Source organism: Melanotaenia boesemani, chromosome 1 (assembly GCF_017639745.1).
Source record: "Melanotaenia boesemani isolate fMelBoe1 chromosome 1, fMelBoe1.pri, whole genome shotgun sequence".
Classification (NCBI taxonomy): domain Eukaryota; kingdom Metazoa; phylum Chordata; class Actinopteri; order Atheriniformes; family Melanotaeniidae; genus Melanotaenia; species Melanotaenia boesemani.
The window spans coordinates 35,243,161-35,261,181 of record NC_055682.1 but is presented as its reverse complement, the minus strand read 5'-3'; the positions used below and the strand labels follow the sequence as shown (position 1 = coordinate 35,261,181).

Here is an 18,021-nt window from a genome sequence, read left to right as displayed (position 1 = left end):
CGCCAGGGGGCGTGACCAATTCATAATCCATGTAGATGTGTTTAGGATGGGACTAGCATCATACATGGCCATTTTGGTTCAGATAAGTTGTTTTATGTGGAAGATCACTTTGGTCTTTCATGGCGAGACATCAAACTTTGAGGCCATGCCCCCACTATGTGCTTTCTCTTTTGAGAAAGTTTTTGATACCTTTTAATGACACATGCCTTCTGAACATCCTGAGCCAATTTGATGTCAGTACGATTAAATCTCTAGGAGGAGATTTTAAGCAACGTGAGCAAAACGCCAAAATGGCAACTTTGACCCAAAATGGCCGACTTCCAGGCTGGTTTAAGATTTTTTGTTGGCCCGAGCATTTAGAATATGTGTAGTGAATTTCATGAAGATTGATGACATGCAGTGGCGGGACATCATAAACAGGTGGCGCTCTCATGCAATTTTGCCAGAACAGTCCCAAGCACCCCAAAATATGTCAATTTTCACATTCCTTTGGGGGGCAGTCAAATTTTGGTGAGTTTTTGAGCATCTTTAGGTCCCCTAAAATGCAATTCATTTTTGAGAAGAAGAAGAAGGAAAAAACAAAGCAAATACAACAGGCCTTCGCACCGCCTTCGGTGCTCGGGCCTAAAAACATAAAGCACCATCATCATTATCATTATAAATGCACATGAATGTTAGTTTATAGAACAGAAATATAATCTAATCTGATTCCATCTTTCACCTCTATTTTAGGGGTCGTCCCCACAATGCCGAATTGCAGTGATAAAGTAGTTTATCAAGCCACCCTTTCATCCCCACGAAACCAGGGATTAGCCTCCATGAAACCAGTCATGGAGGAAACCAGGCACCAAGGTAGATAGGTTTGAAACCACCACCGTCTGTGGTATTGTGAGGACAGCCGCACCACTAGAGGATATGACGTCAATGTGACAAACATGCGCCAAACACAACAACAATAATGGTGTCTGTGATCAACTGTGTTGTGGTGCTGCTCCAGACAGTCCCGGCTTGTGTACAGCTTTAGCACCAAAATGCACTGCTTTTACAACACAGTATTGCGCTACTGTACCATCAACAGCGAGAGCAACCAGATATGTCATTATCTGTGCATGCACTACTTCTTGTTCTAGCTCTAAAGTGTTACTCTTTCATCATCGTAGCGCCCAACCACAGTCTTGTAGTATGTACTACAGCGGTTTCGTGTGGATGTTGAAGCCTTTCTCTAGTTGACACCACCGTTTTCACACCCTTTTCGCACCTGAACCGGCTTTGGTGCTGTGTGGACATAGCCTTATACAGACATTAAAAAGAGAGTAAAAAATATTACATTTAGACTATACATGTAGTCTGTGGTCTATTAAAATAAACAAATTAAATTTAAAAAAAAGAGAGAGAAAACATTTCAGTAGCAATTAGTTTAAAGATTAGTTGTGATGATGTTTTATAGTTGTTTTATTTATTTACAAATGTATTATCTCTTTGTTTCTTTCCACAGCCAGCAGCTTCAGCAGCAGGCGTATCTGGTTTTACAGGAGAATCAGACTCTGATCGATCAGCTGCAGGCTCAGCATGTTAAGGCCAAGGCCATTCACAGTAAACACCAATCTGAAGGTATATATGGTTTCAAGCCACATAAAAAAGCCTTATAAAATCAAATGTCATAAACAATCAGAAGTCCCAGAAGTCTCTTCTCAGCTTTGTTTTGATCTGTCTCAATTTCTTCTCGTCTGTAGTAACAAAAGTGTCCAAGCAGCTGATGTTGTTGGAGGCTGAGAAGCATCGTTTGCAGGAGGACCTTGAAGAGAGCAGAAGGGAGGTACCTAAACATGTGAAGGAGGTTCAGCTTCTGCAGACCCGCCTGAAGGATGCCATCACCTGGGACGAGCACTGCGAAATTGCAGGGAAACTCAGAAGGTACTCCAATATCATTTATTTTAATTGGTTATAAATTCTTCAAGCCTTCAAATAATGAATTAATCAGTGTTTGAACTGTTCTGTTCCATATTTCATATTTTTCCTTTTGTCAACACAAATTCCTCCTTACAAAAATAAAGAACAAAGATCAACAGAAATAGTTGTTTTTACAAATTCATCTTAATAAGTTTCATATGCATTGATATTAGAAGGATTACCAAAGCTAAGATAATTATCAGTAGCTTCTATCTCAGATCATTGTTGACAACAGTAATGATGGATGATGGTGGAACACACAGCACACATGTACCACTTTTGCCAAAAACAAACAGGGAAAATATTGAAACAATTTGTCATGAATGTACAAATTTGGTTGTATTTTGTTCTCCAGATGTTGTGCATGATGTGCTGTAAAATCTTGCTTTTTACTCTCAGACAACTGGAGCAGCAGGAGAGCAGGAATAACAGTGAAATGGAGAAATTGCTTCTGAGAGTTTCCAATCTACAGGAGGAGAATAAGAGTCTGGCTGTGGACAAAGCCAACCTGACTGCTGATTTAAAGACAGTGAAGGCTGAGCTGGAGCTCTGCAGACAAGCTAACAGGTAAGGAATATGGAGTGTTCTTGGTCTGCTATCACCTCACATGAAACCCGGTGCATAACAGAGAGGGATACAATTATTTATTTAATGTGCTTTGCATTTCATCTTATAACATTAATGTAATGCCCAATGGGATTAAAATGCAGCTATCTACAGCTAGTGCAGGTATAGCTGGTTTTATTGGCAACGTGTTGAAATCTCTTTAGGTTCGTGGTTTAATCTGTTTTTTGTGCAGCATGTAGATCTGTATTGTGGAGGATCGAAACAAAAAAAAAACAAACAAAAAAAAAATTGAAATATAAAGAAAAGCTCAATAAACTACAGTAATTAATATCCATCCATCCATTATCTTGACCGCTTATTCCATTATGGGTTGCGGGTGAGCTGGAGCCTATCCCAGCATTTTAACAGGTGAGAGGCAGGGTACACCCTGGACAGGTCACCAGTCTGTCACAGGGCCAACACAGATAGACAAACAACCATTCACACACACATACACTCTCTCCTAGGAAGAATTTAGAATAACCAATTAACCTATCATACATGTCTTTGGACGGTGGGAGGAAGCCAAATAAATTATACAAAGAATGTTTTTTTAAAATTCTATTAAGTAATTTATAAAATGTGTATAGAATTTATAAACATTTTTTTTTTTTCATTTATTTTACTGACACTTTTTCAAAATTATTAGTTATCACTCAATGATTTACAATTCTATGTTTTCTGTCTCTTTTTTACATTTCTGTATGTATTTCTGCCTCGTTATGTTAATATGTTTATCTCAGGATCCGATTAAAGGTGGCAAGGAAGGCAAAATATCTGAAAAATGTGAAATTTTCATAATTTTCCATCCATCCATCCATTATCTTGACCGCTTATTCCATTATGGGTTGCGGGTGAGCTGGAGCCTATCCCAGCATTTTAACAGGTGAGAGGCAGGGTACACCCTGGACAGGTCACCAGTCTGTCACAGGGCCAACACAGATAGACAAACAACCATTCACACACACATACACTCTCTCCTAGGAAGAATTTAGAATAACCAATTAACCTATCATACATGTCTTTGGACGGTGGGAGGAAGCCAAATAAATTATACAAAGAATGTTTTTTTAAAATTCTATTAAGTAATTTATAAAATGTGTATAGAATTTATAAACATTTTTTTTTTTTCATTTATTTTACTGACACTTTTTCAAAATTATTAGTTATCACTCAATGATTTACAATTCTATGTTTTCTGTCTCTTTTTTACATTTCTGTATGTATTTCTGCCTCGTTATGTTAATATGTTTATCTCAGGATCCGATTAAAGGTGGCAAGGAAGGCAAAATATCTGAAAAATGTGAAATTTTCATAATTTTCCATCCATCCATCCATTATCTTGACCGCTTATTCCATTATGGGTTGCGGGTGAGCTGGAGCCTATCCCAGCATTTTAACAGGTGAGAGGCAGGGTACACCCTGGACAGGTCACCAGTCTGTCACAGGGCCAACACAGATAGACAAACAACCATTCACACACACATACACTCTCTCCTAGGAAGAATTTAGAATAACCAATTAACCTATCATACATGTCTTTGGACGGTGGGAGGAAGCCAAATAAATTATACAAAGAATGTTTTTTTAAAATTCTATTAAGTAATTTATAAAATGTGTATAGAATTTATAAACATTTTTTTTTTTTCATTTATTTTACTGACACTTTTTCAAAATTATTAGTTATCACTCAATGATTTACAATTCTATGTTTTCTGTCTCTTTTTTACATTTCTGTATGTATTTCTGCCTCGTTATGTTAATATGTTTATCTCAGGATCCGATTAAAGGTGGCAAGGAAGGCAAAATATCTGAAAAATGTGAAATTTTCATAATTTTACAAATGGAAAAAAGGTTTCACAAACTAAAAAATGTGTTTTAAAGCAGTGGTTTCCAACCTGGGTTCCAGGACCTCCTCCATAGGAGGTCCCCCAAAGAGGGGGTCCCTGAGGCTTTGAACATTCAGAGTCATTGTGATTAATGTCCACACATTGTCCCTATTTAAAAAAAAAAAAAAAAAAAAGAATATGTTGTTAATTTAACTTTGGCTTCATCAAAGGACGGGACTCAGCCAGACTACATTGGTTATTGTGAGATTCTTACTTTTGAAAGCATAAAACCAAGAATGGTTTCAGCACGGGATGGGGCAGGGGTGTCCATTAGTGATGCGCAGGCCGCCCCCTAATCCGCAGGACCCGCGGGTTACCCGCGGGTCGGGTTGGGGCGGGTCAACGAATTTTCGCTTCACTGCGGGGCGGGTTGGTGTGGTTTACTATTCTGAAATATCTAGTTCTATCTATTAATTTTATTTTTTGACAAACTGAAAATAAAGACCTTAATCTGTGTCTACATTTTGTTACTATAATATGTAAGACAAAATATTTATCAGTTATTTAAACACAGGTCACGTTTTATAACGTAATGTCCACGTAGGCGTGTAGTAGGCTTCGCAGGCTACGTGCAGAAAGCGCCAAGCAGACAAGCAACAAAAGATGGAAGAAGAAGTGTTGAATAACATTCGTTCGGGAGTTTACATCCTTAAAAAGAAGAAGGAGGGTCAAATAGCTAAATCACAGGTTTGGACAGGTTCAACGAGGTAATCAGTGCAGACAACTGCAGCAGCATTGGCTATGTAGGCTACTTTATAACACTTAAACGCTTTAAAACACTTTATTTATTTGCCTATTTATGTTTATAGGCTTAACGTTCAAATGAAAATACGTTTTGTGTTGCCAGTTTCCAGTGCCAATTTAGGAGACCATATGCACCTTTCTCAGACTAAATAAAAGCATTCGTCAATATAATATGTGTTTTAATGGGGCGGGGCGGGGCGGGGCGGGTCGGGTTAAAAAAATAGAAGCGGAGGTGCGGGGCGGTTTGGTGCGGTCCAATTTTCTTAAAAGAGCGGGAACCGCGGGTCGGAAAAAACCCCGACCCGCGCATCACTAGTGTCCATGGCATTTTAGTATTTGCATGAAGGGGGTCCCAGAGTAAAATAGGTTGGGAACTACTGTTTTAAATAATATACATGTGCAGAATATTTTAGTCCAGATTGAAAAAGTATTGTAATTTTTTTCGCAGAATCTGGGCTAATGATTAGAAATAATGAAGAGGTAACTCAGACTATTAATCTAAAAAAGGATGACAATAAAATAAATGAATAAATAGAATGATTGGATAAAAATTAAATGAGGAAATAAAGAAATTTGAGACATAAACAAAGAAAAAATGTAAAAGGAAAATAATACTGAAATAAATACAGAAATAAAAAATTGAGAGGGTAAGAAATGAAAAAGTATCAGTTAAATAAATAATTAAAATAGCAATTTAAATGCCAAAATAAATAAATAGAGGTATTTATACAAAATTAAACTAAAACAGTATTAAATTAGTACAGAAATAACAATCTATGTCACATTATGCAAACTACCTCAAGTAATTTTAAAAAGAATGTTAGTTTATTGAGTCATTTTTATATTTCTGTATTCATGTTTAATTTAGGCAGTTTCAGTCCTCCATATGCATTAAAAGGTTAATGATAACAAGACATAGTATCAAATCTTCTAAGATTAGTAGTTGACTAATCTAAATTAAAATTAAGATGAAATGGCTTATGTTTGGTTGTTCATAGTCATTTTGGCTCACTGTTATTATTGTGTGAAAGAAAAGGAGAAAACCCAAACTCTTCAAATCAATTGGCTTCAAAGTCTTTTATTTTATCTTAAGGTAAGATTAAAGCTATTGATTTCTTCTCAGGTTATTGAAAAGGTTGCTAGTCTTGCAGATGGAGATGTGCACCTAATTTTCTGAATATGGATATTTGAGGATTTGGACATTTAAGTTGTAATTTCAATAAAAAAAAAAAAAAAAAAATACAAACAACAACAAAAAACAAAAAAAAACTTTTAATAAATTAAGCTTATGTGTGATTATCAGGGGCAGGAGATGTAGAAACATCCGGTCTGACGTGGAAACTTGCTCAGCTCCCTGTAGACTGAGAATAATGTGGAGTGTCTCATTCTGAAGTGTGAATTCTGTCAGAAGGTGTTGGATTAGTCGGTTATGTTTTCATCCCTCTGTACAGATGGCTGTGTCTCAAGATATCCAGTTAACTCCTTGTTTTTTAATCCCTTAATTCATTTTCTCAACCCCTGCTACATGTTTCCAAACCTCTTTGGTTGTCTTCTCTTCTCTCCCCCATTTTCCTCCTTGTCATTCATATTTACTTCTTGCCTTCCTCTCTTCTGTCTCTCCATCAATCAGAAAGGCTGAAAGAAAGATGAGTATACTGAGGAAGCAGAGGGAAGACTGCGTGTTGAAAGAGGAAAACATTCGGCATTACCTGGGATCAGTCCTTTCTGTAGCAGAGCACATTTCCAAGGAGCGAGATCAACTACTGAACATGGTACAGTTTACTGTACTTTTTATCAATCAAACAGTCATATTAACACACACTATCTCTACTACACAAGTTATTGTTTTTTTACATGTGGCCTTTTTGACTTGCTATAACAGAAGAAACAGTTTGATCTTATTGATCTAGACAAGAAAATTTTTAGATCGAGCCATTTCTGTTTCGCCCGAAAGCTGTTAGTAACAGTGCCAACCTAGCCAGGATTCATCTAATGACTGAGCTGAAATCACACCAAGATTCATCAGGTCAGACTCAAGTATAGCTTAAGCATCATTTGTAATGACTGTAACAGGTGTGAAGGCAGTAAACAGACAGCAGTCAGCTCTCACAACACAAAATAACAGGAAAGCTTAAGTCATGTTACAGCAACAGTCAGACAATTTGATAAACGTCAGATAAAGATGGACCTGAAATGTGTTTGGGAGCTAATGAATATTGAGGATCAGTTGTGTGACATCTGACTTAAGCTTCTCTGTTAAGAAAGAAAAGAACCTTTGATGAGCCTTATTTTTCTGCTTGGTGAGGCATGTGTCGTTCAAAGAGTACATTTTTATTGGTGTGTATGAGTTTTGTATTCTTCATATCAGCAGTTAAGTGTTTAAATACTGGCAGGTGGTGAGCGTGTGACTAAGTAACTGCACTGCACCACACTTTACCTGCACTGCACCACACTTTTTTTCACCACAGGTGGTTTGGACACTGTTTTGTTCCATTAAGTTTTCTCCTTCCGAGGGGAAGACTCACATAATGCATAATTTAGTTACCAGACAACTCAAAGTGCTTTACATAAAAATTATAATTATTACACCAAAGTGCAGAGAAACATTAAGAAGACACAAATTACAAAAAAAAAAAAAAAAAAAAAAAAAAGAATAAATTCTTTAATTCACGCCTAATGAAATTCTTGGTGTCATAGCTTCAATAAGGTGTTAGAGTCATTCCTCAGACATTTTGTTCTATTTTGACATGATAGCATCACTCAGTTGTTGCACATCCATGATGAGAATCTCCCATTCCGTTCATCCATCTGCCCATTCATCCATCCATCCATCCATCCATTTTCTTCCGCTTATGCAGAGTCGGGTCATGGGGGCAGCTGCCTAAGCAGGGAAACCCAGAGGGATCCCGAGGCGTTGCCAGGCCAGTCAAGAGATGTAGTCCGTCCAGCGTGTCCTGGGTCTTCCCCAGGGCCTCTTTCCGGTGGGACGTGCCTGGAACACCTCACCAGGGAGGTGTCCAGGAGGCATCCTACCCAGATGCCCGAGCCACCTCACCTGGCTCCTCTCAATGTGGAGGAGTAGCGGCTCTACTCTGAGCCCCTCCCAGATCACCGAGCTTCTCACCCTATCTCTAAGGGAGAGCCCGGCCACCCTGCGGAGAAAACTCATTTCGGCAGCTTGTATTCGCGATCTTGTTCTTTCGGTCACTACCCACAGCTCATGGCCATAGGTAAGGGTAGGAACGTAGATCGACCGGTAAATCAAGAGCTTTGCCTTGTGGCCCAGCTCCTTCTTCACCACGACAGACTGATGCAGCGTCCGCATCACTGCAGACGCCCCACCGATCTGCCTGTCGATCTCCCACTCCATCCTTCCCTCTCTTGTGAACAAGACCCCGAGATACGTGAACTCCTCCACTTGGGGCAGGACCCTATTGCAGACCCGGAGAGAGCACTCCACCCTTTTCCCGCTGAGGACCATGGTCTCAGACTTGGAGGTGCTGATTCTCATCCCAGCCGCTTTACACTCGTCTGCGAATCGCTCCAGTGAGAGCTGAAGATCACGACCCGACAAAGCCAACATCATCTGCAAAGAGCAGAGACCCAGTCTTGAGGCCACCGAACAGGATCCCCTCAACACCTTGGCTGCGCCTAGAAATTCTGTCCATAAAAGTTTTGAACAGAATGACAGAGTGACAAACAGCAGCCTTGGCAGAGTCCAACCCGCACTGAAAACGATTCTGATTTACTGCTGGCAATGTGGACCAAGCTCTGAACCGGAACTCTGGGCGGACCTCATCCACCCCCGGGGCCTTGCCACCGAGGAGCTTTTTAACCACCTCAGCTACCTCAGCCACAGAGATAGTAGAGCCAGCACGAGCTACCCCAGACTCTGCTTCTTCATCGGAAGACCTGTTGGTGGGATTGAGAAGGTCTTCGAAGTATTCCCTCCACCGCTTCACAATGTCCCGAGTCGAAGTCAGCAGCCCCCATCTCTACTGTACACAGTGTTGACCGAGCACTGCTTTCCTCTCCAGGGTCCCCGCCTCTGGCAGTTGCCCAGCTCACACTGCACCTGACCCCTATGGCCCCTCCTGCAGGTGGCGAGTCCACAGGAAGGGAGGCCCACGTCACCCTTTCGGGCTGAGCACGACCAGGCCCCACGGGCAAAGGCCCGGCCACCAAGCGCTCGCCTCCATGCCCCACCTCCAGGCGTGGCTCCAGAGGGGGACCCCGGTGACCCACGTCTGGGCAAGGGAAACCTTGGTCCTTGTTTTCTCCTCATCATAGGGGTCATTTGAGCCGCACTTCATCTGGTCCCTTCCCTAGACACCTGGGTGACCCTACCAGGGGCATGAGCCCCCGACAACATAGCCGCTAGGATCGTCAGGACGCACAAACTTCTCCACCACGATAAGGTGGCGGCTCAGGGAGGAGTCTCCCATTCCAACACATCCCAAAGCTGTCAGGACTATCGTGTGTGGACTCAGTAAAAGGCTCAGAATCCCAGGGATGGGTTACAGACATTTTATTGTACACAAAAGTGATAGAATGTGCAATCCGGTCTTCTCTATGGTCTGGCGACTGTGGATATATGAGACAGGAGTTAGTAAGCAGGGAGTAGCAGGTGACAGTGCACAATTGTAAAGGCTGACGTACCAGCAGTTAGCTCCAGCGTATGAAAGAGGATCGTCTCAGAATCTGGGCGGAGTGAATCCAATGCGGAATCTGCTGCGAGGTGTGGGAAGAGCTGCTGAGCAAAGGAGAGGTTAGAAGGCGGATTATAAACCACAGGTCGGACTGCTGACAAGGCAGACAGCGGGGAATCCAGAGAATCCTCGAGGGGGGGCAAGGAAAGTTGAGTCCGTGATCCGATATCTTAAGCCTGTAATCAATTCCAGAGGTCAATGAGCCAGGAGATCCAAACAATCACAAGCAGAGTACCAGACAGGGGGCAGGCAGAGGCGAAATCCAAATCCAGGCAAGAGGGTCAACGACAGACAGGCAGACAGACAGAGATACTAGGGCTGGAGACGTACAGGGATGAACCAAGACGATCTGGCAGGGAAGAGTTGTCACCAGCAGGTATATAAAGCAGGTGGAGCGCATAAGCAATCAGACGTGAGTGAGGGGAAGATGCCTTCAGGGCAACTGGGAAACCTCGGCCCTGTACCACGGAGCATGACACCGCTGGACTACAGTAAACGCATCCTCATGTTACAGAAAGCAGTTGGGGATGATTTCAACTTTGTGACCTGGTGCATTAACCTGGAAAAGAGTTGATAACAGAAATCCTCTCTTTTAAGAGTGTCAGACATTTTTCACAAAGTACAGATGAAGGCAGGACATATGTAGAATCAAAGAGATTTATTACTTATTATTATAAAATAAGTTTTTTTTTTCTTTTTTTTTCTTCTTTTCTTTTCTTTCTTTTTTATTTTTTTTGGTGCCGATACCTAGAAAAATATTCAATACTTGATAAAGTAAAATTATCAATTTTTTTTAATTAAAAGCAAAGCAACAGATTCACTTTTTAAAATGGTAAACTTGTAAACACAATTGTAAACAAAACTAAATAATAATAATAAAAAAGACATTGGCACAAAAAGGAGCATGGCTTATATAAACTTCTATTCAATGCTGTTTTCTCTGAAAACAGTTAACTTACTAAATATATCTTTGTTCTTTTTATTTAAGGACTTTTGGACACCAGCAGGTATTGATTGGATGGGAATTGATTTTTGCATTTTTTAGTTGTCATTTTATTGTAAGAAATCAAATAGTTTATGTGACTGTTGTCTCCATTAGTAACAGTCTTGTTTTAACTAGCATCTGGTAGTAAGGGTTACTACCACCACAAGGTGGCGCCAATTGACCAAGCTATTTTCCATCTGCAAAAAACCAAAACAACAACAACAACAACAAATAAATAAATAAAAACAACAAAAGGCTTCAGTATGTCTAAACCTTGGTACAAAGTTTGTGGTGTTTCTTGATTAAATGCTAATGGCGTACAAATAAAATAACATGTCTGAGACAGTGGGGTTTTTTATGTACAATATGAGCTGTATAAATGTGCCTTGCCTTGACAAGTGACTCTCAGTATTTTAAGATAGTATTTTATATTAAGATACCCATCCCTACCAATTACCTTTATTTGTAAGTAGCTTGACAGGAATGGTTCAGAGAGCGAGAGGGATGACATGTAGCAATGGGTCCAGTACTTGAGCTTGGGCTCTACATTGGAGGTCTGAAGCAACTAGAAGTGATCTGTAAACAATTGGCAAATAAATATCCATCTATCTGTAGAAAAAGCTTGTATGGGGTGTCGTAAATGACTGATATTTTGCCACTTTTTAACAACACAGTGATTAGGACGTGCTGAATAATTATTGTCTGTTTTTAAGTAGTTATCAATGATTGCAGATTAGTTACTGTATACTCAACTGAATAAGGTGATTGTAGTTTTTGAGCTGTGGTTACTGTAAACTGGCATTTTCCCTCATTTTCTCTTTCCAGTTTTCTCATAATTCTTTGTGTCCCTTTTCCAAATGTGTGTTCTGCCCTCCTTGTGTTTGCCTCTTAGCTCAGTAACCCCCATTTTTCCCTGTTTACCTGCCCAGGCTGCAGTTCTTCAGCAGGAAAAGCAAGGCTTTGTCAGCAGGATTGTGAATGGCACAGTTCGATTTGGCAAACTACAAGAAGAAGTCAAAGTAAGTTTTTCTCCAAAATTTGTTTTCACACTACATTTAACTCCCCTGAAAAGACCATTTATGTGACAAAAGTCACACGGTATCTTCAAGAAGGCCTTGCTTATTGGCGTTTAGAGTGTTCGTCTTTCAAAAGCTTGTATTTCCCTTTAAAAATACAGCTAAATACTCTGTCCAGAACCAGTAGCCTGCCCTGCTACACAGGAGGCAGGTTGTTGATTCAGTCCTAAGCCCTGATGCCCAACAGTTTGTAAAGTTATGCATTTTGCCAAGCTGGTGCCTCAAATGATAAGAGTGAAGCACATTTTCAGTCTATTTTGGTCAAGATAATCCTCAAGTGCACGTCCTATTGATCAGCCCACTTTTTAGTCGATAAACCATCTACTATCAGCCTCCACCACTCAGTAAACATAAATTAACAGTTGTGTCTCTCAGATTGCATCTCTCAAGCTGAGTTCAGGGGGTGTTTAGTTGCGCATCGTTAACATGTAACTGACAGAAAACGCTGCCCGGATGTTAAAGGTAAAGAAAACACCAGCATAAAAGTAATGATAAGCAATGAGAAGAGGAGAGGTGCTTGTACTGTTCCTAGTTCTTTTGCCTTCTGATCTTTTAGTTTTTTTTCTGTGTGATATAATTTTGTTTTTATGTGTGTTTTGTATCCATACTGCTGCTGATATATAACGCTTACAAATCCATGGATAAGGTCTGCCTGCTGGAAATGTAACCATCTACATTTAAGAAATACAGGAGGGAGTCTTGTATGCATGACTCACTTTTGCCAATGATCAAAACATCGGATGATCTAATGATGGCCGTACATGATATTAGGGTCGAAGTTCACTGTAAACTAGAAAGCAGAGTCTCTTTTCCCCCTCATCTTTTTCTTTGACAAACTAAAGCATTATGTTGATAACATATGAAGTATAAAAGCTTATTCAAGTGAGCCACCATAGCAGTGTTTGAAAGATTTACATACAGTGTTATCTTGGTTTTAATCGTAACCCTAACATTTGTCTCTTTAATACAGGTTTATTTATTCCTTGTTTTATACTAGCCAGGCAGTGCTCATGTTGTGCTCCATGTCCTCAGCAGCAACTCAGCAGCTGTTGTCAGTCAAGAAACGGCAGGAGGGGAAACATTTCAGTTATTCTGACAGTTTTATTAGTATTGCTATAGCAACAGCACTGAGAAAAGAAAAAGAAATGTCTTTGTGTGAATATGAGGGGATTAGGACAATCAGACCTTTGAACCAGAAAAACGTTGATATTGTGTGAAAGGGCTTCTTTTCCCCCTCCTTTCACACCTAATGATTTTAAACTGAATTTAAATAAATGAAAAATACTTATTAATCAATTATCAATCATCAATCAATTATAAAGTTTATGTTTTTTTCCTTGAATTTTTCTCCTCTACCACCCAAACATGAAATCACCTGTCACAGAAAAAATTGGAATTAAACCTGTCCTCTGCATTGCAGCTGGTGTGGTTATAGACAGCTTGTAGATGGAATAAATTTATCAATTACATTTTTTGTTTCAATGCCTAATATAAAATTTTGAAAGACAATAGATCAGTCCAAAGAAACATTTTGGACATGTTGAATTTTCAATTAAATACCAACATTTATAAAGATAATTTTATGTCAATTAACAATGAGGAAGTAACTAACAGATCAAAATTTAAATTTTGTTAAATGAGTTGACTCAGTAATAAATTAACTAGTCATATGATTGCCTCACAAAGTGAAAACATTTTCTGCATGCCCAGCATTGATCTTACAATCAAACACGACAGAAACCAGTAACATAGAGGTAGAAAACATTTTTAACTAGCCAGTACCAGCTCATATGTTTGAGGAAGCTCGTGTTTCCCAGAATAAGGTCTTTAAAGCCTTTATTTATTTTATTATTATTATTTATTATTGTGTGTTATTTATTTATTTAGCCTTTTTTTAAGTCATGTAAGTGAGATTGTAGCTTAGTCTTTAACTTTTATATCTTAAAAGTAACGTTAGTTATTCAGTGGGTGTTTTTATTTGTTTATTTTCAGTTTAATAAGCCTGCATGTGTGTTACTCAGGGCCGGACTGGGACAAAAGGTCAGGCTGGGAGTCATATACTCATCCAGGCCGCCCCAATTCATATACTGCACACATATGCTCACATGCAAGTGTACACATGCATGCATGCACACAGGCTAGATAATCACCAAGCTCAATATTGTTTATAGATGACATTCACACACAACTATAAGCTACCATTCCAGAGCTTTTCTTTACTCTCATCAAAAGACTCAATACAACAGCCACAGCAGGACTCCATTATTCATATCATGATATTATGTTAATCTGAAACAACATGATTTTGTCATTTTGTCAGCAAATTATTGAGACTCCAGTTTACCATAAATATAATATGTTAACATAGTGGTAAAAACAAGAAGTGGTCACCTGATGTGATTCAACTACATTAGAAAATGAAAAGGTCAACTCAGCTTAGACAGATCAGAGACTGTCCAACCTTAAGAGGGGTTCCCAAACTTTATAATGCAGCAGCCCAGCTGCAGGACCCACCAAACTGATAACGTCACAAACATGGACTAATAAAATGTTCCTCATTGGCCCAGTTTACAGCTGTTTCTGAGCTGGACCAGGACAGATGTGGACAGTATATGCACAGACTAGTTTAGCCAAGCAGCTTCTGTATTGAGATAATGACCTGTCACAATAAAAATAAACAAAGAAAATAAGATTTGAGAGTAAGGCCAGATTAATCTTACATACAAGTTGATAATAGAAACATCTTAAAACAATTAGTTTGAGGAGGTCGATTAACATAATTGTACAAGATTATAATATTATATGGAGTTATATATAACTCCAATACTGGACATGATGTAAATGATTAAAGTAAAGTCATAAGAGCGGAAGTGCTCCTGTCGGTAGGGGATGGGTCTTTGACTCGGGCAGGGAAGTTTAAGTATCTTGGGATCTTGTTCACAAGTCTTAGTAGGATGGAGCGATGTATGTACAGAATGCAGGAAAAAGAGTGCTGCTTTTGGTGTAAAGAGTGGACTAAGTTGAAAGGGGAAGCTTTCAGTTGACTGGTCCACCTCCATTCTAACCCCTACCTATAAGCATGACATGTGGGTAGTGCTTAAAGACACGAGATTACTTCACAGAGTTTTCTGTGAAGTGGGGCTGGGCTCAGCATTAGAGTTAAAGTGAGGAGTTCAAGCATTCGGAGGGAGTTCGAAGCAGAGCTGCTGCTCCTCTGCACTGAAAGGAGGCAGCTCAGCTGGTTTGAGCATTTAATCAGAATGCGTCCTGCTTGCCTCTCTTTAGAGGGTTTTGTTTTGTGTTTTTTTTTTTTGTGCACCTTCAATTGGGAGGGAATCCCGGGACAGACACACAACACACTGAAGGGATTATAAATCCCTTCTGGACTTCAAACACCTCCAGATCCCAACAGGAGGAGCTGCAGTGTATCACTGGGGATATGAATGTCTGGGTTTCTCTTCTGGACTTGTTCCTTCCACAACCTGACGATGGATGGATGGATGGATGGATGGATGGATGGATGGATGGATGGAAAGAAATCATAAATGCATGGTCACTTCTCAACAAATGTTGCCAGCAGCATGAATTCAGATGTGTTCAGGAAGATTTTCTGTGACTAAACCAGTTCCACTGTCTTCACTGGACAGATTTCTTGTAACAAGACACTAAACTGACATTCACAGTCCCACCGAAGCTCTTATCAGTGATGGCTGTGTTGAGCATTTTGCCTCCTGAGGCTCAACGTCTAAAATAGTTATTTGTGTATGATAATAACAAGATATATACCAACAGCAATACATTTGAATTAAAATGAGATCTCCTATATAGGTGAAATGTTAAAAGATTCCCATCCCACTGTTATGTATTTTTGATGATGGTGTGTAGTGAATGGATAGAAAAAAGAAGCCAGAAAAGTATTACATTTTGTTTAAAGTTTGAGTTTGATTTGAACTGAGGGTTGTTAAATATTTGAGAAACCTTGACCTTCACAGTGAGAAAAATCAGTAAGTTGCCTCATAAAGCAACAGCTTGGTATTCATCAGCAACTCAAATCTTTTCAAAATTGCAAAAGAAATCATGAAAAATATACAAAAATGGCAGTGAGGAGTGATTGAAAGACTGTAAATCTCTCCAATACATCCATGTGTATTCAGTTAGGAAGAAGAAAGTCTGAAAAGCAGGTGCAGCATCTTTCCATTGGCCTCAGCCCACATCCTTCCTGTGTAATGTTATCAAATTAAATCTCAGCTTGTATTACTTCATGGATTCCTTTCTTTTGTCGCTTCACTTCACTGAGTCCAGCGGTAGTTCAAAATAGAAATGCACATTTCTTTTTTCAGTTTTGTACTCTTCTCTCTGCAGCTCATTGGAGTATGGCATGATTAGATTTCCTCAATAGATATGAAAATGTAAAAGAACTAAATGCAGAAATACAAAGAGGATGTGATGAAAGATTAAATGTGAAAGTAAAAATTATTGATTAAAATATGATTAATCTGTGTATATCCCATCATGTTTTGCTATTCTTTTCCTAATTGCTTGTACTTTTCTACTTCTGTTTTCATTATTTTATTATTACTATTCTTTTGCTATCGCTTTTTGACTTTGTTGTTTGCAGTTGCTTTCCATCTCCAAACAGCTTCTCTCATTTCTCGTTTGTGTGTGCAACCTTCCAACCTGCAACTAGGCTCCAGCCAACGCCTACAACTTGAAAGTTTGATACAGGATGAATACTAAATCCATGTACACATTAATCCTCTCTTCTGGCAAAGCTTTGGAAGCAAGGACATGGTGTGGTTGCCTTTTCTTGCATGGTAGTGAACGCTGGCAGGTTTGAGAACAAGATCTGTGTGTGTCAAAGACAATTCAGAAAGTTGCACATTAAAAAAGGTAAAATAAATGGCAAAAACAAAGGTATTACAGAGTGGCAAAAGTAATTGAGAGTTAAAAGAAGCAATAGTTTAAAGGACATTGTGTAAGAATTACTGCCATCTAATGTTGGAATCATGTATCTCATTCTAACATTTAGTGCATGGTAGCGTCTCACTTTCTCAAACACATATTGCAACTACGGTGTCTCAAATGCCTCAACAACACAGATGAAAACATGTCATCCGATAGTTCATGGAGCGTTCACTCAGGTGAAGAAGTTTGTGACTTCATGAATATTACAAACTGCACTCCATCAAACTGTCAGATATGGTTCCTCTGTGTTTAGAAGGAAGAATGGTTCCCACAGGGGAAACGGATCTCAACGGGGAAACTGACCTCGACACAACACCGGTTTTTTATCCCAGTAAAAACCAGTTTATAAAGCCTTCCCACCAGCTTTTAGTCCAGCTTTATCTCAACTAAAAGCCGGCATTTACCATGACTATATGTGACTGAAAGCACATAAACATGTTCTGTACCAACGAGGCTGGTGTTAGCAGGATCTGTTGTTATGTTGCCAATGGTAACGAGCAACAATGTTTAACAAAGTGAAAAAAGTTAGCTTTAGGCTCGTTTAGCCTACCATTGACTTACTTGTCGAGGAGAAAGCTGGCAACTTCAGCATCCTTTTTAAAATCTCACTCCTTCTTGAGCTCCTTCCACCTGAGGAAGGCTAGACCGATGTTGATCCTCCATCGTTTGGTCACGCTGCCTTTTAAGTCCATGTTTTTTCTTTCTTGGTGAAGGTGAAAATAGCTCCCCTGCTGCTGCTGCTGCATATGCACGGTCCTGCATTTTTGTGAATAACAATTTAACAGATTTTCCAACTTGCCAGGGTAGTAAGCCTCTCTCATTTATCTTCTCCTCCTGCGTCTCAATCACTGTGTGCTGGCTCACAGGGATTCGGTGTTGGTGCAATTTATCCCATGCCAGTATCTATAGTTTCAAGATGACAGTTTCGTGGCGCTTCACTACCAGCTTACCCATCATATGTATAAACAAATCTAAAACTTTTTGCTTATGAAAATGCACAAGATCATTAGTGGATCTCACAATACTCCAATGATAACACAAATATACATGCAGACTGATTATTGCCAGTAAACAACAGAAAATGTTACAGAATGTCC

The 18,021-nt window shown here is 39.4% G+C and overlaps 1 protein-coding gene across 2 annotated transcripts in view; it reads left to right on the top strand.

The window, feature by feature from the left end:
• The window catches only part of cep89 (centrosomal protein 89), an 81,761-nt gene that overhangs the window by 25,569 nt on the left and 38,171 nt on the right, over positions 1-18,021 (top strand). For both annotated transcript variants that reach the window (XM_041985965.1, XM_041985957.1), the window contains exons 12-16: positions 1,496-1,611; positions 1,734-1,914; positions 2,350-2,517; positions 6,820-6,961; positions 11,813-11,902. In XM_041985965.1, coding sequence (XP_041841899.1) covers positions 1,496-1,611; positions 1,734-1,914; positions 2,350-2,517; positions 6,820-6,961; positions 11,813-11,902 — 697 coding nt within the window. The remainder of the gene's footprint in view (positions 1-1,495; positions 1,612-1,733; positions 1,915-2,349; positions 2,518-6,819; positions 6,962-11,812; positions 11,903-18,021) is intronic.